This window comes from Balaenoptera acutorostrata, chromosome 6 (genome assembly GCF_949987535.1).
Source record: "Balaenoptera acutorostrata chromosome 6, mBalAcu1.1, whole genome shotgun sequence".
NCBI lineage: Eukaryota > Metazoa > Chordata > Mammalia > Artiodactyla > Balaenopteridae > Balaenoptera > Balaenoptera acutorostrata.
This window is the reverse complement of record NC_080069.1, coordinates 22,077,478-22,102,376: the sequence shown is the minus strand read 5'-3', so window position 1 is coordinate 22,102,376 and position 24,899 is coordinate 22,077,478. Positions and strand designations below refer to the sequence as shown.

The 24,899-nt window shown below is 35.5% G+C and overlaps 1 protein-coding gene and 2 pseudogenes across 3 annotated transcripts in view; 1 reads left to right on the top strand and 2 right to left on the bottom strand.

Annotated features, from left to right (window-relative positions):
• AUH (AU RNA binding methylglutaconyl-CoA hydratase) overlaps nucleotides 1-24,899 on the top strand; it is a 163,603-nt gene that overhangs the window by 41,005 nt on the left and 97,699 nt on the right. For all 3 annotated transcript variants that reach the window (XM_007193423.2, XM_007193421.3, XM_057548727.1), the window contains one exon: nucleotides 15,257-15,343. In XM_007193423.2, coding sequence (XP_007193485.2) covers nucleotides 15,257-15,343 — 87 coding nt within the window. The remainder of the gene's footprint in view (nucleotides 1-15,256; nucleotides 15,344-24,899) is intronic.
• On the bottom strand, nucleotides 8,485-8,575 carry LOC114235460 (small nucleolar RNA SNORA70; annotated as a pseudogene).
• Nucleotides 8,586-8,704, bottom strand: LOC114235462 (small nucleolar RNA SNORA70; annotated as a pseudogene).

The following is a 24,899-nucleotide window of genomic DNA, read 5'->3' as shown; positions in this document are numbered from 1 at the left end:
CCTCCTCACCTCTCTTTCAGATCCTAGAAGAGTTGTTGATTCAGTCTATTCAGCTTTTTACTTGTTGTTAGGACAGAGTGACAACTTCCAAGCTCCTTGTATGTGGAACCAGAAACTGTAAGTCCCTGTAACTTTTTATAGATTGAAATTTTATGTTTAATTTGATAAAAGGTGGTTTCAGATCCAGGATGAAGAAATCTAAGCTAAAAGTACTTGAGAATTTAGTGTTGCTATTAAAGTTTTAGAAGCTATGAAGGTAGTCATAACAAGAAGATTATGCTCCTGAACCTTATTTGGTTCTCTCCCATGCTAAACCTTGGCTAGAAATTCCCTGTAATAATTAGGGCTAACCAATGCCCTCACCAATCAAGATCCCGTTCCTTGAGAACAGATGTAGAGTGAATCTGACCCATTTGTTATCATTTGTAATACATCATCTAGTAGATAATAAGCATCAGATGGGAATCTCTCAGCTTCAGGTTACAGAAAAATTGATTCAAGTTGACTTAAACTACAAGGTAGTTAGGATTGCTCTAATTCAGTGATTCTGGGCTGTTATGAAATTCCTTTGGCTTCACTGTCTTCTATATGCCACCTTCATCCAGTTTGGTAGCCTGAAGCTTCAGTAGTTCAGGGCCTCCTATCCATGTATGACCATGTTGAAATGAAGAGAAGAGAACACTTTTGCCCAAATCCAAGCTGGAACCCTCAGATTGATCTTGATTTGACTTCTCAGGGGAAGAAACTGTGCTGATTTGCTATGGGAATGGATTTAACTTCTTTCAAAGTACATGCAATGTGGGGGGGGGGCGGTAGAGGCAGACAGCAGAACAAAAATAAGGCCACCTTTAGGAAGTAGGAGGAGGGCGGTAGATGCTAAGTAAACAGCCAATATTCATGAGTTTTAAAATTCCTACTATAAACTGTCTTCATTAGGGTCCAGCTATAAAGAAAACAACACATGGATTTCTTTCATTTATTCATTTATTTATCAGATTTCTTGGAGGAGAGCCTGTCACGGGCTAGGTACTATTCTAGGATCTGGGAATAGAGCAGTAAGTAAGACAGAAATCACCTGCTCTTGTGGAGCCTCCATAGGCATGGGGGTAGGGGAGGCAGTGAAAAAAAAATTAACGTAAATGTGTACTGTGTCAGATGAATGCTCTGAATCCAGATAAAACTGGACCAGAAAAATGAGTTCTTGTGGCTGGCATGGAGGATTGCTGTTCCATATATGGTGAAGAGGGAAGACCTCTCTGAGAAGGAGATAAATAAGTAGAGTCCTGGAAGAAGTGAACTAGTCCTGAAGAAGTTCACTGGAAGAAGTGAACTTCCCTTGTGGATACCTGGGGAAGAGTGTTTTAGGCAGAGAGGTAAGCAAGAACGGAGCCTGGAGGCAACATCATACGTTGCAAGATAATGGGAGAGCAAGAAGGTTAGTGTCTCTGGAGCCGAGTGGACAAGATGAGTTCTAGGAGGTGATGTCACAGAAGTAGTAGGAGTCCAAGTGACATAGAATTTTCACTTATACTTCGAGTGAAAAGAGAATCTGGGGTGTTTTAAGCTAAGGAGTGACCTGAAAAGACTAAGTTTTAAAAGGCTTGCTCTGGCTGTGTGTTGAGAATAGACTGTTCCAGAACTTCTGTCTTTGATCCCCTGCAATTATGATCATACTTGGACCAGTGTAGTAGTGGAGGTGGTGAAAAATTGTTGGATTCTACATGTATTTTGAAGGTGGAGACATGGATTTACTGATGAAAAGGAAGGGGTATGAGGGAGAAGAATCAAGGTTGACTCTATTTTGATTGGAACATTGGAAGGATGGGGTTACCATTAACTGAGGAGTGGAAGAATGCAAGAGGAGCATATTCTGGGGAGGAAATTTAATAGTTGGGGGAGGGGAGCATTTATTGTGTTTATAAGATGCATATTAGACATTCAACTGGATATGTCTAATAGGCAGCTGAATTTAGGAGTCTGTAGTTAGTTCAGGGTAGAGGTCTGGGCTTGAGGTAAAATTTTTGACATCATTGGTATACAGGTGGTATTTAAACTTCTGAATAAATGAAATAAGAACAAGTAAAGCAGTCAATCCAGAAGATGGTTAAAAAATAGGGAGGGAGATGGAGGGAGAAAAAAAAGAACTAATGGGCTAAATATCCTAAAATGCAATTGTAGAAATAAATTCAAATTTATTACTTATCATAGTGAATGTAAGTGTACTAAATTCTTGAATTAGAAGACAAGCAACGGCTGGCTTCAGAAAAGTTATCACTAAGCTGCTTATAAGAAACACCTAAAGCATAAGGACATTGAAAGTTGAAGAGTAGAAAAAGATATACCAGTCTAATGCTGACTAAAAAAAAGCTGGTATAACTATATTGATATCAAATGAAATAGACTTTAAAACAAATTTTTATTAGAGATAGTAATTATTAGAGATAAAGAAGGTCACTACATAATCATAAAAGATTCAATTTCCCTTGTAGATATGATGATTCCCAGCTTTTTTGCTGTTAGAAACAGCCTCAAAATATATAGTGCAAAAATTGATATCACCCTGAGGAAAAATGGACAAATCCACCACCATAATGGGAAGTTTTAGCACTTTTCTTAGTTGATGATAGATTAAACAAGGAAAAAGTAAGTCTATAGGAGATTTGAATATGTCAGTTAGTAAACATAACCCTTATATCGTCAGAGTCCCCTGGACCCAGATTTGACTAGTTTCTTTTTTGAACAATTTTGCTTGTATGGATTGATGTTTTATGACTTTGATTCTTTCTTAGAGGTCTTCTGAAGAACAGAAAATTTACTTTAAAAAAGAAAATTAAAACTCCTTTTCTCTTGCAGTTACTGTATGGGTTCATTGGAACTTTTTATGAATCTAAGATGCTGTGGGTTCTTATCTCATATCACTGTATCTTTATATTGGTAATTTCATCATCCTAGGAATGATTTTTATCATTACTCTTTAATTATTCCCAACTATGCTAAGAAAAACTAAAATAAGAAAATGGAAGAAAGACGGAATTGTCTAGAAAGATGTTGTAGAGGTCAAATCATTGCTATTGCATTATCTTTTTTTTTTTATTGCATTGCCTCAAGAGTTGCACATATTTTAAGAAAATATAACTGAAGTCTGGAGGTACCATCTTTGTAGTCATTCTTTTAGTTATCACTGAACACAGTTGAGAATTTAGAATTTTTCATTTTCTACACATAATGGTACAAGAGTAGAAAAGTTGACAGAGGAAGACATTTCACAGTTATTAGATGGGTAAAATAATGGTCAAAAGAGACAGCAGACTGTAGGCCCTAATCATGATGGTGAACTTGATCGTATGAGTGAAATCTTAGACTGTGAGTCATCAGATGACAATATCCTAGATGAATTTTCTTGAACTCAAGAACTGATGAGTGAGCAGTATATTTCTGTGGTTTCTATAAAGGAAGTATGGAATTTGCATCCAATTAGTCATTAGGTAGGAAGGACTTCACCACGCAGTATTTTGTGTATTTTGTGACAAGAAGTTGGGCTATTCAGTTTTTCCGAAAGGATATGTGACATATTCTTGCATTTCATATGATGATGTACCTGAGCATTTACTTGATACAGCTTGTAATTGAAGAGTGTTGAAGGCAGGTGTGTATACAGAGGTGACAGGAAGGGACTATATGGTATAGAAAAGAAAACAAACCATTGATCATTCTGATGGATGTTTATAAATCTAAAAATTAATATTTACAATCAGGGAACAATGAATATGGCTGTCCTCAACAAGTTTATGAGCCATCCAAATTTTCAAAAGCACAGCATTTCTACAATGCAAGTTCAAGAAGAAGCAGAAGTAATGATCATTTAGTAGAGCTATATTTGAAATCTGGAATCAGATTTTATAAAACTATATGTCCCAGGTTCATGTGTGTCAGTTGATGACCAGTTTCATTCAAATGATATAACCCTTTTCATATGTGTTCATGTGTGTATGTGTGTGTGATATATGTAAGTATGTGAGTGTATATATGCATACACTATGCATTTGTAGGTATGTATATGTATAATACACATGTGCACATACCAGGAAAATATAAAAATATATAGATTTTATGTATTTAAATTTTGACTGAAATTTCCAACTAATTTGATTTTTTATCGTCCTTTTATTTTTCTGTAAATTATTTATAAAATGACCTAAATATTAAATAAAATATTAATACAAAGAGTCTATCAGCCCAGCTGATAAAGCGTGTTGATTATTTTTCCTGGCCTACTGAGGGTTAATGTAATGTACCTGTGTGGATCATTGCCCTCAGCAGTTGATGACTGTGCATCTCTTTTAAGCACACATGGAATATTCATGAAAATTAACCATCTGCTTGGCTGTAAAACCTGCACAGATTTCAAAGGCTGAATTCTGTGACTACAGGCAGTTAAGATACAAGTCATTTACAAAAGGTAATTATTAGAAAAAGTCCCCTACAGTGGGGAATTTAAAATAACTTCTAAATAACTTACAGCTCAACAAAGGAATCTTAATGGAAATTAGAACATATTCAGAATTAAATTCTAACAAAATACTTTAAAAGTTGTGTAATATAGTTTAGATTGTACTTTAAGAATAAATGCTCAAGATGAATAAACTAAGAATCCAATTTTTTAAAATGACAAAAGTGACTACAGAATAAACCCAGATAGGGTAGAAGGAAAGAACTGAAGATGAACATAAACTTATGACTTGGAAAAATAAACAGTAAGTAATAGGATAATAAAGTCCAAAGTTGGTTCTTCAAAAGTCAAATAGTCAAATTTCTGACAAGATTTATCAAGGGTGAGGGAATAACTAAACAATATTCAGATTGAAAAAGGATCTCATAGGTATAAACTTCACAGAGATTAATCTGGTAAGATAATATTAAGAATAACTGATGTCAGTGAATTTGAAATTTTAAGTGGAATAGGTAAATTATTAGAAAATAAAACTTAACCAAAACTGACTTAAGAAATCGAAAACCTGACTAGTCCCGTAACAATGAAAACACGTGGTCTCCATGACTGCAGAGGAACATTCTATCCAGACATTTCATGGAACAGATAATTCCAGTCTCACATATATTCTTTGATAAGTTAAAAAAAGAAAGACCCTTTCTCAGCTGCTTTTCTGAGGCTAGAATAACCCTGATACAACCACCATACAAGAGCAGTACAGGAGAGGAGAACAGACACATCTTCTGGTTTTAGATAGACACCTCCCCAGGACACAGGGAGCATCTGTTCCGTCTGGTGCTTTTTGGAGGTTAAGATGCAGATGAGCCACCTGGAAATCCTGGCTTATCTTGACCTGATGTTTTGGTTGGATGGAGGAGATGAAAGCCTAATTGGAGTGGGAGCAAAAAAGACTAGGGTGCTTTGGATTGATAGTACATGTACATAAACTGGAACAATTCTGAAATGATGACTTTGTTCACTGCACAGTAATGTTCTACAAAACTGAGACATTTCATCTTTTACTACTAAGAAAAATGCAGCTTAAAGCTACCATTTCTCACCCGTTAGATGAGCAGAACTTACTAAGTGTGGCAGTACCAGGCACTGGTAATGATGTGGAGCAATGCACTGCTGGTGATAATATATGGAGGTGGAATTACTTTGGAAAAACAATTTGGTATTAACTTTTTTTTTTTTTTTTTTTTTAAAGTATTTATTTATTTATTTTTATGGCTGTGTTGGGTCTTCGTTTCTGTGCGCGGGCTTTCTCTAGTTGCGGCGAGCGGAGACCACTCTTCATCGCGGTGCGCGGGCCTCTCACTATCGCGGCCTCTCCTGTTCCGGAGCGCAGGCTCCAGACGCGCTGGCTCAGTAGTTGTGGCTCACGGGCCCAGCTGCTCCGCGGCATGTGGGATCTTCCCAGACCAGGGCTCGAACCCCTGTCCCCTGCATTAGCAGGCAGATTCTCAACCACTGCGCCACCAGGGAAGCCCTGGTATTAACTTTTAAAGATCATTTTCACTTCACATGACCCAGCACCTGCACTCCGAGGGAAATGACTTAAAGCAATTATCCCCCAGACTGAGGTTGGGTTCTCCTCTAGGCATTCAGGAGATACAGATTGTTTAAAAGGGACCTAGCTGATAACTTATATGTACTTTTTTGTAGAACTTTTCAGGCTGATCTGCAGGTTAAGTTACTCTTTACCATCTTCTCTTTCATAGTTGCTCTTCTTGCACTTTACAGTAGTCAATCCTGATTTTGCCTTTTTTTGCTTCTTTGACCCAGGGAGGAAGAAAGCTCTGAATTGCTACAAAAGGGGTATTTTAAAATACTAATGTTGAGAATTTCAACTAGGATCCTATTCTTACTCTGGCAGTTTCCAATTCATTGCTTTCAGCATAATTTAAGGACAGTAAAGTTTTTATGGAATTGTTAAATGCTTCTTGATTACTATGTGATTTTTCAAGAGCTGGCTCTAAAGGAGTTGAAAGAATTGGGTGACATTGCTGAAGTATTCTAGCAATAAATGATTTTCATGCATAGATATATGAAATGATAGAAGGAGGGAAGGTAGTCTTATCTATCTCATTGAGATACATTTCCCAGAAAAGTTTACTTTTAATATCTAGTTGTTATCAGATTTGTAATATATTTATGCTTCAATGAATTTTATGCTAATAATACTTGCAATGAAAAGTCAGTCCAGAGGAAAACTTCTAAACTTAGTGCTTCATGGTTACAGGGAATTTAATAAAAATTAATTCAGTTTAAACAATATATATGTTTTGTTGCAAAGAAATATGACAGTGGTCAAAAGAAAAATTTTAAGCATAAAAGCTGATTGCATCAGAAAAAAATCGCAGCAAAGTGTTGTAGAAATACAACACTTCATAAAGTTGTTCATAAAGAAAATAAATGACGTAGTATTTCTTATCGTTAAGCAAGGATTTGTTTCTTGTTTCAAACATGAATGATGTTGAGAGTCAAGTCACTGTGGTATGTAGATTGCACTGGATGCACTGACAGTGGTATATATCAGTTGTATTTTAAGCTGCCAGTGTTGATAGTGTACTGCAATCCTTGCAACTATTTAAATTATGAAAAATTTTAGATGTCAATATAAAACTGTTCAAGGGAGTGCATCGTTTTTCAAAATTCTTTTCAGCTGTAATGGAAACAAAAAATGTTGAAGACCACTGACTTGGAGCATTAGCTCTTGAGCATTAGCTCAAGGGGGATGGTAACACTCATTGGGGAAGATATTAGAATTTAGGGGACATTTTTGCTTGTCACAAAGACTGAGGGGCTTTACTCTCATTTGGTTATTGGGGGCCAAGGAAGCTAGGTATCCTGCAATGTACAACAAAGAATATTATCATTGTTTTCCATAACTTTTCTACTCACTGGACTAGTCCGCGGCAAAGATAAATAGGTAGAAATTTACTACATAGTAATCCTAAAGCATATTCAAAAGAAGGAATTTATAAAAAAAAAGTCCACGTATTTTAGGAGAGGACCATTTTAGTGGGCAATATTTAAATGAACTATATTCTCTCAGAATTGTTAAATAATATATTAACTCCATGCATTGTCTACTTGGGGTATTACGTTTCTGATCACTACATATTTAGTTGAAAAGAGTTTGAGGTAGATACTGCAAAAGCAATGCAAATAATTAAAAATATGTAACTTAGACCCAAATATTAAATTATCAGGAATATATGGACTACAGAGATCTTACTGAATTTTATTATACTTTCTCAGTAAGACCAGTGTGATCATACTATTTAATATTGTAATGTGGTTCACAACTTTACTTCCCTCTGCACTCTAGATTCACACTTTCCTGTTATTTTTACTCCCAAACATTTATCACTTTTTATCTTGGTTATTTATTATATTTATTTTTTAGTATCTTTTTGTCCCCCTTGTTTAGAGACATAGTGTAAGAGGAGAGGGTGGGAGACAGAAAGAGCAGCCCTTTTGAGGAGTTTGGCTTTAAAAAAAAAGAGGAGAGAAATTGGTGATAGCTGGAGCAGGTAATGTGTATGGAGTCAGGATTTTTTTTTGTCATTTTTTTTCATTTGTGTTTTGGGCAGGAAAGTTGGATTTATTGGTGGGCGTGAGTAAGGAAGAGAAAGCACCACGGCTTTCATGAGTGCAGGGTCTGCCATTTGTCCAGGGGGCCCACGATTAGGGATGTATTTGACCCATAGTCATCCAGGATGATCCACTTTTCTGCCACCGTGTCTTCAGATTCATCCACTTCTTGGAGATGTGGATCTTCTGGGGCCCAGAAACTTGAACTTGGCCCTGTGTGGGGCCTTAATCACTTGCTCCTTGTTCTGCAGTTTGGTGCAGATGGATGTGATGACTTGGCCAGTGTGGACCCTGGCCACTGCGTGCTGGGGCTTTCCAAAGGCACCCTGCATACCTGTCTGGAGCCTAGACTGGGGACAGCATGATGCCAGACATGAATGTCCACTGGTAAGGGCTGTCTCGAAGGTCCTTAAGGGCAACCCATGCAAGCAACAGGCTGCATGCACCACCAGGGAAGCTGCTTTTTTTTTTTTTTTTTTTTAGTGCCTAAGTTATCTGTTTTTTTTTTTAACATCTTTATTGGAGTATTGCTTTACAGTGGTGTGTGAGGCTGCTTTTTGCAGCCATTGCACACCAGGCCTCCACAGAGAAAAGAGGCCTGATTGGCTGCAGAAGGAATTTTTTTTTAATGTAAATTTTTAAATTGAATTATAATGTACATAGGGAAAATTGCACAAACTGTAAGTAATAAATCTCTGCAAAATGAACTCACCTGTGCAGTCACCACCCAAATTAAGAAATGAACACTGCCATCACCAGCACACCGTAATTCATCCCTTATGCTTCTTCCTATCGTTAACCATCTCTCACCCAAAAGATAGTGGGGGTTTTTCTGATTTTTATTACCAAATACTAATTTTGCCTGTTTTCAAACTTTATGTAACTGGAATTATCCAGCATGTATCTTTTAAGGTTGACTTCTTCTCAACACATTTGTGGGATTCAGTATGTATTGTTCATGTAGGAATAGTATATTCGTATTTGTGGGAATATTTCACAGTTTATTCATTTTGCTGTTGATGAATGTTTGGGTTATTGCTGGTTTCAGCTATTCTGAATAATGCTTCTGTGAATATGCTTATATGTGTCCTTTAGTGTACATATCACGTGTTTCTGTTGGGTGTGTATACTTGGGGTGGAATTGCTTTCCAAAGTGATTTTTTTTTTACCAATTTTACTCCCAGCAGCATTAAATCAGAGTTCTCATTGCTCTATACCTTCACCAACACTTTAGCACTGTACTGCTTATAAAACTATCTGTGTTTGTAATCGGTGTTTCCTTGATGATTAGTCATGTTATATTCCTTTTCATCTCTTTTTAGCCAATGTTATATTCTCTTCTGTGAATTATCTGTATGAATCTTTTGCCTATATTTTATAGTTGGGTTATTTATATTTTTCTTCCTGATTTATAGTTCTTTACATGCACAGGACAGATGTATTTAAGATACCATTTCCCACTCTTTTACTTGTATATTCACTCGCTGAATGATGTCCTTTGATGAACAGAAGTTTTTAATTTTAAAGAACTCTATTGTTTTCCTTTTAAAAGTGTTGGAAAAACCTTTTAAAAATCTTTGTCTATACCAAAATCTTGAAGATATCTGGATATTTTCATTTAGAAGTTATTTGTTTTACCTTTCAAATTTAGGCTGTAATGCACCATTAACTGATTTGTTTGTGTATATGATACGAAGGGTCAAGAATTGTTTTTCCCCATATGAACCTTCAGTGGTCCCAGCCCCATTTATTGGAATGTTCCAGAAGTGCCATCTTTGTCATAAATCAAGCAGGTCTTTTCTGAACTTGCTATTCTGTTCCATTGCTCTGTTTCTCTATCTTTGAGCCAGTGTCACGTTTTCTTAATTACTGTAGTTTTATAATACATCTTATTTTAATATAAATTCTCCAGCTTTTTCTTCTTCAAGATTATCTTGACTATTATTGGGCCTTTGCATATCCACTTTGTCAATTTCTAAAAAAGCGTTGGGATTTTGATTGGAACCACATCGAATCTATTAATTTGGAGAGAATTTACATCTTTTAGTATGGAATCTTCTAACATGAAATGATATATTCCTCCATTTATTTAGGACTTCTTTAATTTAGATTTTGTAGGTTTTTGTGTCAAGATTTTATACAACTTTTATTAGATTTATTCCTTGGCTCTTTGATTTTTGAATGTTAATATAAATGGTATCTTTTTAAAACTTCACAAATTTCTTTTGCTAGTACATAGAAAGTTGATTTTTTTATATTGAACCTATATCCAGCAACCTTACTAAATTCACTTATTTTTATGATTTGTAAATTCTTTTGGATATTCTTCATGTATAATTGAGTCATCTGCTAATGATGGAAGTTTTATTTTTTTCCTTCTGTTCCTTGTAATTAAAAAATTTTTCTTATTACACAAACTAGTACATCTGTTCCCATCTGTAGAAGTGATAGAGAATACTTGTCTCGTTCTTGATCTCTGAGAGGAAGTAATTGACCATTAAAGGTGGTGTTAGCTATAGGTATTTTGTAATTACTCTTTATAAAATCAAAAAGATTCTTTTCTTTGCTATGAATTTTTAATTAATAATGAGTGTTAATTAGAGAGGACACCAAAAGTACAAGTAATAAAAGAGAAAAATTGATAAATTGGACTTCATTAAAATTAAACTTCAAAAAACCATCAAGAATCATCATAAGATCAGCCACAGATAGGGAGAAAATATTGTGAATCGTATTTCTGAAAAAGGACTTGTATCCAAGATATAACTCTTACAACCCAGTAAGAATAAAATAAATTATCCATCAAAAAAATGAGCAAAAGATTTGAATAGACATTTCACTCAAGAAACTGTATGAATGGCTAATAAGCACCTTGAAAAGATGCTGACCTCATTAGTCATTAGGGAAATGCAAATTTAAAACCATAATAAATACCACTTCATGTCCACTAAAATGGCTATGATAAAAGGGCAGACTAGTGTTGGTGACCTTGTAGGACAACAGAGACCCTTAGGCATTGCTGATAGGAATGTAAAGTGGTGCAGCCACTATGGAAAACAGTGGCAGGTTTTTTTTCTTCTTTCCTTTTTTAAGTTAAATAGAAATTTACAATATAGCCCAGCAATTTCACTCTATCCAAGACAAGTGAAAAAGTTTCTTTACACAAAGACTTGTATGCAGACGTTCATGGTAGTATTTTTCATAATAGCCAAAAAAGTAGAAACAACCCAAATGTCCATCAGCCAATGAATGGATAAACAAAATGTCTGTCCCTACAATGAAATACTATTTGGTAATAAAAAGATAAAAAGTACTGATGCATCTTTATATCATGGATGAACCTGAAAAACACTACGCTATGTGAAAGAAAGAAACAGAAGACCATATATTATATGAGTTTATTTATATGAAATGTTCAGAAAAGGCAAAATTATAGGAAAATATCAGTAGATTAGTTTGGGGCTAGAGGTGAGAACAGGGAGTGACTGCATATGGGTGTTAGGGATCTTTTTTGTGATAATGGAAATGTTCTAAAACTGGGTTGTGGTGATGGTTGTACAACTCTGTAAATTTACTTAAAAAATATTGAATTGTGTATTTTAAATGACTGAATTTTATTTTATGTAAATTATACCTCAGTGAAGATGTTAAAGAATGAGTGTTGAATTTTATCAACTACTTTTCTGCAACCTACTGAAAATTTATATGATTTTCACCTTTCTCAATTACGTAAATTAAAAATTTCATAAATTAAAAAATTTAATGTTAAAAATTTAAGTCCATTCGTAAATCTTGGACTGAGTATAAATTGGTCGTGATATATTTTATTTATGTTACTACTAAGTATGATACACTGATACTTTGTTTAGGATTTTTTGAGACTTTATTTATGAGAAAAATTGGCCTGTCATGTTTTTTTCTTACAATGTTCTTTTCAAGTTTTTGTTTTGCTGTTCTCCATGTAAGCATTTTTAAGATTGATGGTAAATGTTTTTCATTATATGTTTGGAAGAATTTACTATTGGAGCCATATGGGCATGCAGTTTTCTTTGTAGGAAAGTTTTTAATTACATATTCAATTTCTTTAATATGTATTTGTGTTTTCAGATTTTCTATTTCTTTGTCAGTTTTAATAAGTTGTGTTTTCCTAGGAATTTGTTCATTTCCTGTCGCTTTTCAAATCCATTGGGCCAAAATTTTTAATAATATTGTTTTATTGTCTGTAAAATCCTTAGTATTACCCTCCTTTTCATTCTCGATTGGGACTTGTGCCTTCTCTGATTATCTATGATGAGTCTTGCTAAAAGGTCTATCATTTATTTTAGTTTTTTTTCAAAGAACCAACTATTTTGATTTTTCTCTCGCACATTTGTTTTCTATTTAAAAGTTTTTTTTGCTCCAGTTTCTACTTTGGGATTAATTTTTTCCTATTTTTTACTTCTTGATAGGAATATTTGAAAGGATATTTGAGTGCTTGCTTTATCAGTTACTGTGAAAGGTCTGCTAAAATCCACTATGGTTGTAGACCTGGCAGTTTTTCATTTTAGTTCTGTTAGTTTTTGCTTTATGTATTTTGGGGCTGTCTTTTTTATGTATGCCAATTTAGAATTCTTATGGCTTTTTTAATGGATCATCATATTTATTATTATAAAATAACCCTCTAGCTTGAGTGATGTTTCTTGTCTTACTTCTCTTTTGTCAGAGATGAAGATAACTTTACAAGTTTTCTTTTGCTTAGTGTTTGCAAGTTTTTTACCCTTTTACTTTAACCAGTCTGTGCCCTTGTATTTTAAGACATATCACTTGTAAGGAGTATAAAATAAGATTTAAAACTCTACTCTCATAATCTGCTTGAAGAATTCCCTGTAGTGTTTCTTTTCGCGTGGGTCTACCGGGGACAAATTGTTGTTTGTGGATGTGTGTGTCTGTGAGTGGGTGTGTAAAATGTCTTTATTTCACCATCATTTTGAAGGATAGGTTTGATTTGTTTGGAATTCTAGATTGGCAGTCATTTTCTTTCTTCACTTTAAAGATACTCATTTTCTGTCTCATACCATTGTGTGGATAAAGCTGCATTCCATAACGAGACACATCTTCTACACTTCTCTGCTGGGACTAGTGTGCAGTTAATGGGCCACACGTGTTAAGAGCAAACCTTGATTCCCTTTAGGTCCTGGCATGACTTCCAGCAGCCTAGTCTCTTTAACCTGAGTGTGGTTTTCAAAGCCTGCTTTGTGGTCACAGGGGCAGAATGTTGGTAAAGACCCCCCATTGGAGCTCTAGTTAGTGTGTTAGAGGGTACCCTAATGGTGCCCTGAGGCCGGAGGATGTGATGGATCCCATGATGCAGTTACAGGGGCTCCTTCAGGACCACCTCATCCAGCGTCCCTATCTGTCCCATCAGCTTTCACTTCTTCATTGCTTTGGCTCCTCTTTCGTCTATTCCCTTCCCCCATACCACACTACATTTAGCTACTTTTATTAACCAATATGTATTAGCTAACATGCACTAGGCAACATTTTATATTCTCAATTTAAAATTATATTCTTAATGTTAAATGACAGTGAGTTGAACCATTATTTCTTTAACAAATACATCCTACTAGTTTAGAATTCTTTTGACACTACTAACATTTTTCTTCCATGCTAAATTTTAATTCTTCATGGAAAAAATTAATTATGAAGACATATATCAGACATCCAAAAATCATGACTACCTACCATATTGAGTACCCACCACTTAGCAACACAGTATTACAAATAAGATTGAAGTTCTTTGTGTCTATTGCCAATCACATCTCTCTCCCTCCCCCACAGAGGTCACCACCAATTGAATTTGGAATTTATCATTTCCATGTATGTTTTATATCCCTACATAGCATTCTTCTTTTAAAAACTTATTTAAATGGTTATTATCCTGTGTATCTTTCAGTAATTATATATAATGATAAATATATATTGTATTTATTTATATAATTATAAATCCTTCAACATCATTAGATTTATCCATATTTATACTCTAATTCCTTCATTTTCATGCTGTGCATATAACATTTTGTTGTATAAATATGTCCCAGTTTTATTATTAATCCTTTTGGTGGATTTAGGTTTTTTCCATTTTTTTTGCTATTTTTATACATGTTGCATTGAATGTTGTATGTATTTCCTTGGGCATATATTTGAGAGATTTTCTAGGGTATATATACCTAAGAACTGATGGGTTGTAGGATATGTGTTTTGTCAACTGCAGTTCTCACTTCCACAGGAAGTATATGGGCTCAGCATCAGCTGCTACTTGATGTTACGTCTAGTCATGATCAATTTATAATGGGCTAATAAGAGAATAAGTAGCTGAGTATATACCATCTATGCTGTAATTTTACTTTGTTTTTTATTTGTTTGTTTATTTTAATGGGGACCTACCTTTTCTCAGTGAGTTTAATTTTATTAAAAAGAATGTCTTTGTTGAGCCACAGAGTAAACAATCCCTTAAGGAATTCCTTATGTTTATTTTTATCTGTTCCAAAGTTATGATTCTGTGATAAACTCGTAATTATGAAATTGTCAATTTGCATATACTTTCAAGCCAGTGATTCTCAAATGTGATCTGCAGTCACCAAGGTGGGCATCCATGAAGTCACAATGATTTTCATAGCAGGAAGGTGTGATTTGCCCTTTTCACTGGGTTGGCATTTGCACTGATGGGACAGAAGCAGTGGTGGATAGAACTGCCAGCATCTTTTCAAGAACCAAGAAAGTGGCATCAGTCTGTAATCATTTATGTTAACAGGAATGGGTTTATTTGTATTATTCAATGAATAAATAAATATTTTAAAAATTTTGTTGTTTCATTTTCTAATAGAATAACTATTGGTAGATATATATAATCATAACAATGCCTCCTTCTCTAAGAGTATAACGGGGTTCTGAGACCATGAAGTTTGAGAAGCATTACTTTAAGCACATGGTAGATACATGAACAAACAAATATTTTATTCAATCTGGTGCTGGTCTTTGGGAAGGAAAACTTAGATACTGTAATTCCTTTGATAGATAAATCTAGTCTGTCTTCAAGTTATATATGAATCTTAAGTAAATGTTCAGTTTGTTGCCTTAAAATTTTGTTTATAACTAGATTATATTTGTAAATAAAATACTTTGCAGGTGCTGACCTTAAGGAAAGAGTCAAAATGAATTCCAGTGAAGTTGGTCCTTTTGTCTCCAAAATAAGAGCAGTGATTAATGAAATCGGTAAGCACAATGAAATTCTCCTTTTAGCATGCTGAAGGTGACCTTAAATGTCAGATTTTAAAAGTTGCACACTGTCTTTATGTATAAGCTTTGGCTAAAATATTTATATAGTTAGATAATCATGACCTATAGCTGGTTGTAAAACAGCATGTAATATATTTAATTTGAAAAGTTGTGAAAATTTTTTTTATAATTAAAGATGCCTCCTATTTATGATGACATGGCATATAGAGTTAATTATTAGAAAACAAAGAATAATTTGGCATAAGCCTTTGACATAAGTATTTATATTTCTTAAATAATTGCATACACAGACATATTTATAGATAGGGAATTTTTTTGTTTTTTACATAAATGGGATACTATCTCCTTAGAATTATAAATTTCTGTGTAATGTTTATATTTCAGTACATATCAATTTATTATTAATACTTTTTAATACATTACTACATAGTAATCCATAGCATAGCCTTATCCAAAATTTTAAATTATTTCTTCATTAATGAACGCTTAGGATGTTTTTGTTGTTTTGGTTTTTTGTTTTTGTGGGTTTTTTTGCTATTTTTGTTATTTATAATAAAGCAGTGATTATCTTTGTACAAAGTCTTTTAGAACATTAGTATGTATATTTATAAGATAGATTCCTAAACATGGTATTGCAGTTCTAAGTATCATGTGTTCATTTTACATTTTAATAAATCCTACCAGATTATGTTGCAAAAAGATGGTAATAATTTATATTCCTGTCAATCACATGACAGTACCTGTTTCCTTATAGTCCTATAGCATTTAATGTTGCTATTTTTTAAGTTTGCCAAAGTTAAGGAAAAAAATAATCTTAGCATTTTAATTTTCACTTTCTCAAATGCTAGTATATCTTTTCAGATTAGACTTGCCTTTCCCCTCCTGTAAATTGCCTTTTCACATTCTTTATCCTCTTTTCTATAGCATTATTTAATAACTATTTACCTAAAGCCAATTTTGTATTAATCTTTTGTTGTTAAATGTATTACAGGTATTGCCTCTTAATGTTCCACCCTAATTCAATTCTAGGAGCTTTAATATCTAGAGGGTACTAAGTTCCTGTCATTGTTATTTTTCTTTTATCCTTGAAGATTTTCTTTGCTAATTCTCACACATCAATTCTTCCAAACGAATTTAGAATTATTAATTTTGAAGTGAAGAAGAGAAATACTCTCTTGAGACTGTGATTGGAATTTCTATAAATCTTGTTTATAAAGAATTGACATTTTTATGATACTAAATCTTTCCATCCATGATATGCATGGCTCTCATTTTGGGGGGGTGGTCATTCATGTTTTAATGTTCATCAAGAAAGTTTTCTTCACATTGGCTTTGTCTTGTATCTTTTTTCCCCCTCCGATTTATCCCTAGCTATTTTATAGCATTTATTCCTTTGAATGGAATCTTTTCCCCGTATTTCTGTTGAAGTCTGGTTATTGTTGTAGGTCTGTAGGAAATGTGGTAAATTTTATGTGCTTGTACTTGTATAAGTGATTGTTTTCTCTCAATTAATTTTCTTGTGTTTTCCAGAAAGCAAAAAAAGTTCATTACACATAAAAAATGCAATTTTTATCTCTTCTTTTTCCAACATTTTAATCTTAACATATTTTTCATATATTCTCACATTGGCTAAGGTTCTTGGTACAATATTCAGTTGTTGAAGAGATCATGTTCATCCTTTATTTGAGTTTAATGAATGCTTTTAATATTTTGCCAGTAAATATCAAGTTCAGGGAGTTTTCTTCTATTTCAACTTGTTTAGGAGTTTGTTATTCTTTTCTAATCGAGAATAAGGGTTAAAGTTTGTCAACTGCCTTTTTGTTATGTGTCAGGATGGTATATATTAAAATTTGTCTCAGATTTTATTATACTGAGTTGTATTAATAGACTTACTGATGCTGCACTGGCCTTGTATTACTAGAATAAACACTACCTGGTCATTGGGGTTTGTGGTTATGGTGGTTTTTAATATATACTGCTGGATTTAATTTTATATATTTTGATATAAACATAAATGAGATGGGAATCTTCTAATTTTGTTTTTTGTGTTACCCTTTCTGGTTTGGTATCATGTTTATACAACCTTCATAGAATGAAGTGAAAAGTTTTTCATCTTTTTCTGTACTATACAGAGAAATCATCTGTTATCTGAAAGATTAGAATTTGACCATGTGGCATCTTTTGGGGTCTCGTGTGGTTTTGTTATTGTTGTTTCCTTTTTTTTTTAGAGCTAAATTTTTAAAAAATATATGTGTTTTGATTTCTAGAATGTTTCTTGTCACCTTCATAACTTTTGTTTATCCTCTGCCAGTGTTATTGAAGGCTCTCCTCTGCTTCTCTCTCCAGCTTCAACCACATGGTAAGATAGATGTCTTCTGAGGCTGAGCATGGATTTGGTTTCTATGTTGGTCAGAGAACTTGATCTTGGAAGTAAAAGTTGATGCTGTCTGTAACTCTCTATATATGCTAGGATGAATGGCTAAGACTGGTTCAGTTAAACATTACGTTGATGTTTGTTCCCAGCCTCTTTCTATTTTATTGAATCTGAAATTGGATTTTTTCTGATGCTTTTTAAATGAAGAACTACTTTTTTTGTAGTGGATTTTTCTTTTCAGTGGTTGAAGCTGTACTATTTCTGTTATGGATCCTGATCCAGTACTCTTTTTCCTCTTCCATGAGTTCTCCAATATTAGGTAATGATACTTTTCACTACAGCATTACAATGGACATAAAATTTTTAAGATGTCTTTGGTGGTGACTTAGTGAGATTTTGAAGGGCAGGTAAAAACTGTCGTGATCAAATCTGTTTGTTTAGCACATTAAACCAGGGGCTAGGAAACTTTTTCTTAAAGGGACAGATAGCAGTTATTTTAGGCTTTGCAGGGCTATTATGGTCTCTGTTGCAGTAACTCAACTTTTCTTTTTTTTAAAGACTTTATTTTTCAGGAGCAGTTTTAGGTTCACATCAAAATTGAGGGGTGGGTAAAGAGATTTCTCATATATCCCCTGCCACCACAATATGCATAGTCTCCCCCCCGCCATTATTAATATCTCATACCAGAGTGGCACATTGGTTACAATTGATGAACGTATGTTGACACATTATAATTACCCAAGTCCATAGTTTATGTTAGGGTTCACTCTTGGTGTTTTACATTCCATGGGTTTGAACAAATGTAAAATGACATGTACCCATCATTATAGTGTTTTGCAGAGTGTTTTCACTGCCCTAAAAATCCTCTGTGCTTGGCCTATCCATCCCTTCTGCCCTCTCTGGCAACCATGTTTTACTGTCTCCATATTTTTCCATCATATGGTTGGAATCATGTAATATGTAGCTTTTTCAGATTGGCTTCTTTCACTTAGTAACATGCATTAAAGTTTTCTCTATGTCGTTTTATGCCTTGATAGCTAATTTCTTTTTATTGCTGAAAAATATTCCACTGTATGGATGTATCACAGTTTCTCCATATACCTACTGAAGGACACCTTGGTTACTTCCAGGTGTTGGCGACTATGAATAAAGCTGCTGTATACATCTGTGTGCAGATTTTTGAGTGGACGTGTTTTCAACTCCTTTGGGTAACTACCAAGGAGCACGATTGGTGGATCATGTGGTAAGAGTCTGTTTAGTTTTATAGGAATTTGCCAAACTGTCTTCCTAAGTGGCTGTACTATTTTGCCTTCCTACTGGCAGTAAATGAGTTTCTGTTGCTCTGCATCCTTGCCAGCATTTGGTACTGTCAGTGTGCCAGATTTTGGCTATTCTAATAGGTGTGTAGTGGTAGATCTTAGTTGATTTAATTTGCATTTCTGTGATGACATATGATGTGGAGTGTCTTTTCATAGGCTTACTTACCATCTGTATATATTCTTTGGTGAGGTGTTTATTAAGGTCTTTGGCTCAGTTTTTAATTGGATTGTTTTCTTATTGTTGAGTTTTAAGAGTTCTTTGTATATTTTAGATAATATTCCTATATCAGATGTGTCTTTTGCAATTACTTTGTCCTAATCTGTTGCTTGTCTTCTCATTCTCTTGACATTATCTTTCGTAGTGCAGAAGTTTTTTATTTTAATAGGGTCAAACATCCATTATTTCTTTCATAGATTGTGCCTTTGGTGCTGTATTTAAAGAGTCATTGTCATACCCAAGGTTTCTAGGTTTTCTCCTACGTTATCTTATAGGGGTTTGATGGTTTTGTGCTTTACAGTTAGATCTGTGATCCATTTTAAGTTAATTGTTGTGGGGTGTAGGTCTGTGGCTAGATTCATGTTTTTGCCTCTGGATGTCCAGTTGTTTCAGCACTGTTTATTGAAAAGACTGTCAGTGTTCCATTATATTACCTTTATTCCTTTGTCAGAGATCAGTTGACTGTATTTATGGGATCTGTTTCTGGGCTCTGTGTTCTGTTCCTTTATTTATCTGTCTATTCTTTTGCCAGTAACCACACTGTCTTCAATTACTGTAACTTTATAGTGATTCTTGACATTGGTTGCTGTCAGTCCTCCAATTTTGTTCTTTTTCAATATTGTGTTGGTTATTCTGGCTCTTTTGCCTCTCCATATAAATTTTAGAATCAGTTTGTGAATATCCACAAAATAACTTGCTGTGCTTTTGATTGAGAATTGCATTGCATAGATTAAATTGGGAAGAATCTACATCTTGACAATATTGAGTTTTCCTATCCATGAACACAGAATATCTTCTCTCTATTTAGTTCTTCCTTGATTTCAAGCATTAGTTTAATTTCCTCATATAGATCTTGTACATATTTTGTTAGATTTATATCTTAAGTATTTCATTATTTGGGGTCTTAGTGTAAGTGATATTGTGTCTTTAATTTCAAATTCCACTTGTTTGTTGTTGGTATATAAAAGAATGATTGACTTTTGTATATTTACCCTGTGTCCTGCAACCTTGGTATAATTGCTTATTTGTTCCAGGAATGTTTTTGTTAATTCTTTCAGGTTTCTGCACATCATGCATGAAAATATCTTTTGCAAACAAAGCCAGTTTAATGTCTTCCTTCCCAGTCTGTATTACCTTTTATTTCCTTTTCTTGTCTAATTGCATTAGTAAGGACCTCTAGTATGATGTTGAAAAGGACTAGTGACAGGAGACATCCTTGTCTTGTACCAGCTACTCAACTTTGACATACAGTGCTCAAGCAGCCACAATGTGTAAACAAATGTGTGTTTTTCTGTTACAATAAAACTTCATGCACAGTGAAATTTGAATTCCATATAATTTTTATAGTTTATGAAATAGTATTTTAAATAGATATTTTTCTACCTGTTTAAAGATAGAAAAACCATATTAGCTCACAGGTTGTACTGAAGCAGACACACAGCCTGATTTCTTTCCTTTCTCCCTCTCACCTGCCCTTTCTCTCTCTCTCCCTCCCTCCCTCACTGCCATCCATCTATCCATCCATCTCAGATGTCTTCTATCTTTTTTATTTTTTCTATTTTTTAGAATTAATTCTAGTCTTCCACTTTTTTAATTTATATATTTAAAAAAATCTACTGACTTTCAGTTCTAATTTGGATACATTGCTTCACGCTTGGCTCAGGGCTTTTCATTGGTTTTTGCTTTTCAGAGATTAAAGGTTTTAAGGCCTATGTATCCTTTGATAGGGGTCCTAAGATATTCTTCATGGAAACGGAGCATAAAGCTTACAGATGAGTTGGAGGGTGAAGGGAGTAGTAAGAAAAACAAAACAAAACAAAAACCAAAAGAAAGTTCATCAGATCCATAAAAAATATAAAAAGAAGCATAACCTTAGGACAAATTAAATAGTAAGATGTTGAAATAAGTAATTACCATTAATGTCAGTTGATTAAACTTGCTGTTGAAAGACATAGATGTTTAGATCTGATTAAAAAACATAAATAGGCTGTGTATTGTTAATAATAGCCACATCTGGTATAGTTCTTTTTATACCAGGAGATGACTAACCAAAGGAAAGAGGTATGTAGATATATACTTTGCGATAAAAAGGATTATTAGTAATATAGTCACTGCATATGATAAAAGTTTAAATTTTTTAGGAGATGTCATACTGAACTTGTATGTACCTGAAAACAAAGATCTCAAAATGTACAAATAAAGCTATATTGGATGTATATAGGAGAAATTGTCAAATCCTCCATCATTGTGGATAATTTCAACCCATCTCTCCCAACTTAACAATGAGGTCAAAAGACAAAGCTTAAAAATAAAGATTTGAACAACCTGAGTATCAAGTTTGGTTTAATATACTCTTAACCCCAAATTAGAGCGTATGTATGCTTCTCATGAACATGTGAAACGTTTATAAAAAGGTATCATGTGCTGGACCCTAAAATCTTCATTAAATTTCATAATGCAGTCTACAGCAACATGGATGGACCTAGGAATTATCATACTAAGTGAAGTTAAGTCAGAAAGAGAAAGACAAATATCATATGATATCACTTATATATGGAATCTGAAATGTGATACAAATGAACTTACTTACAAAACAGACTCACAGACATGGAAGAGAAACTTACGGTTACCAAAGGGGAAGGGAGTGGGAGGTATAAATTAGGAGGTTGGGATTAGCAGATACAAACTGTTGTTTGTAAAATAGATAAACAACAAGGCCCTACTGTATAGCACAGGGAGCTTTATTCAATACCCTTTAATAAGCCATAATGGATAAGAATATGAAAAAGAATATATATATATGTTTACAATGTTGTGTTAGTTTCTGGTGTACAGCCATCCTACACTGGGAAGACAAGTCCCCAGAATGTTTGGCTTTGAAGGCCAGCAGTGCTTACTTTTGGGAGAGCCAGAGGGCTGTGGGAAATAGACTCCACTCTTAAAGGATACACACACAATCTTGCATCCTCCAGGACCTAAGGCAGAAGCAGTAGTTTGAGAAGAGTGTGATTCAGACGCAACTGCTGATCTTGGAGAGCCTCCTGGAGAGGCAGGAGGCAACTGCAGCTCACTCTGGGGACATAGACGCTGGTGGTAGAGATTTCTGGGAACTCATTCTACCATTAGGACACTGATGCTGGCAAGCACCATTTTGGAATTCTCCCTTTAGCTTATTAGCTCCAGGACCTGGCCCCACCCACCAGCTTTTCACAGCCAGTACTGGGATGCCTCAGGCAAAGCAACTAGCTGGGCTGGACACAGCCACACCCACCAGCATGCCAGCTGCCTTAAGACTCCCTGAGACCACAGCCATCCTGGGAGCCGGCCCTGTCCACCAGAGGGCCCAGGACCAAGCCCTGCACAGTAGTAAGCCGGCACTAGTCCCCCCACCTGAGGGCCCTGCAGCTAGAGACCCTAGGACTTGGCTGTACACACCAGTTGGCCAGCACTAACCCTAGACCAACATCACCAGCCAGTGGGCAGGCACCAGCCCCAGGTCACCTTGGGCCCCAGCCCTGCCCACCAGCAGGTTGATACACCAACTCCAGGACCTCCAGGACCCTGCAGCCAGAGACTCTGGGACCTGGCTTTGCCCACCAGTGGGCTGGCACTAGCCCCAGACTGACTTCACCAACTCGTTTGCAGGACCTGCCCTGGTACACCTCACGCCCCATCCCGCCCTAGGCCCTGGTACTGGTCCTGCCCACTAGCAAGCCAACACCAGCTCCAAGACACCTTGGACCCCTCAGGAGGCCTCCCTAGGATCCAGCCCCACTCACGAACAGGATGACATCATCTTTGGGACACCCTGGGCCCTGGAGCCAGGTGTGTCAAGAACTGGCGCTACCCACCAGCAGATCAACATTAGATCCAGGGACCCAGGCCCTGTAACCACCCACACCGAAACCTGGCTCTGCCCACCAGTGAGCCAACACTAGCCTCGGGACCCCTTGGGGATCCACAGCCAGCTGCCTTGTGACCCAGCCCTACCCAGCAGCAGCCGACAGCCTCTACATAAGGCAGGACCTGGCAACCAACAGAACTGGGGGTCAGCCATGCCTGCCAGACCATTCATAGTGGTCAGCTTGCTATAGCAGAAGGGCCCATGCAGTCTCCATAAGGGGCACCCCTAGAGCATACAGCTCTGGTGACCAGATAGGAGTGTGCTGCTGGAACAGATAGGCCATTTCCTACTAAAGGGCAGTTCTCCAAGGTCAGGAAATGTAACCAAGCTACCAAATATTGATACATAGCAAAGAAATCAGGAGAAGATTGGATGAACAGAGTGAAAAGGTAGAAGTTTTTAACAAAGAGTTATAAAATATAAAATGACTAAACAGAGGTTAAGAATGCAATAACTGAAAGAAAAAATACACTAGAAGGAATCAGCAGTAGATTAGATGATACAGAGGAACAGATTAGCTAGAAGATGGAGTAGTGGAAATCAGTGAAGCTGAAGAAAAAGAAAAAAAGAATAAAAAGAAATGAGGACAGTTTAAGAGACTTGTAGGACAGCATCAAGCATACTAACATTTGCATTATAGGTGTCCCAGAAGGAGAAGAAAGGGGAAGAGAACGTATTTGAAGACATAATAGCTGAAAACCTCCCTAACCTGGGAAAGGAAACAGACATCCCCAGGCCCAGGAAGCACAGAGAGCCCCAAACAGCATCAACCCAAAAAAGGACCACACCAAGATACAATTCATTGTATAATTAAAATAGCAAAAACTAAAGCTAAAGAGAGAATAGAGAATATTAAAAGCAGCAAGGAAGAGTAACAAGTTACCTAAAAGGGAACTTCCATAAGATTATCAGCTGACTTCAGCAGAAACCCTGCAGAGCAGAAAGTAGTGGCATGATATACTTAAAGTGATGCAAGGGAAAAACCTACAACCTAAAATACTCTACCCACAAGGCTTTCATTCAGATTTGATGTAGAGGTCAAAACTTTTACAGACAAGAAAAGCTTTTAGCACTACCAAACCAACTTCACAAGAAACGTTAAAGGGATTTCTCTAAGCGAAAAAGAAAAGGCCATTTTTTTTTTAACATCTTTATTGGAGTATAATTGCTTACAAGGGTGTGTTAGTTTCTGCTGTATAACCAAGTGAATCAGCTATACGTATACATATATCCCCATATCTCCTCCCTCTTGCGTCTCCCTCCCACCCTCCCTATCCCACCCCTCTAGGTGGACACAAAGCACCGAGCTGATCTCCCTGTGCTATGTGGCTGCTTCCCACTAGCTATCTAGTTTTTATCATGATGGATGATGGAATAAAAACAACCATCTAGAGAAATAACAGTATATTTGAGAAGGGGAAAAATTGTAACCTGGAGTGATTTTCACTGCAAGAATAAACATTTCAGGCATGATAAAATTTTAATATGATAATGTCAACAGATAAAAGAATGTTAGAGAATTCAAGATAATTAAGTTATAAGAATGTCATCTGATCTGTATTTCAGAATTCCAAGACCCTTTGCTCAGTTCTCTGCAGCCACCGTCCAAAGGGCAGTTGTTCAACTATCTGTCAGGGCTCATCCTGAAAAGACACTGGGAAAAATGAAGACATGAGGAGAGGGTTTTGGGCAGTACTTTTTTTTTGTTTTTAGCTAGA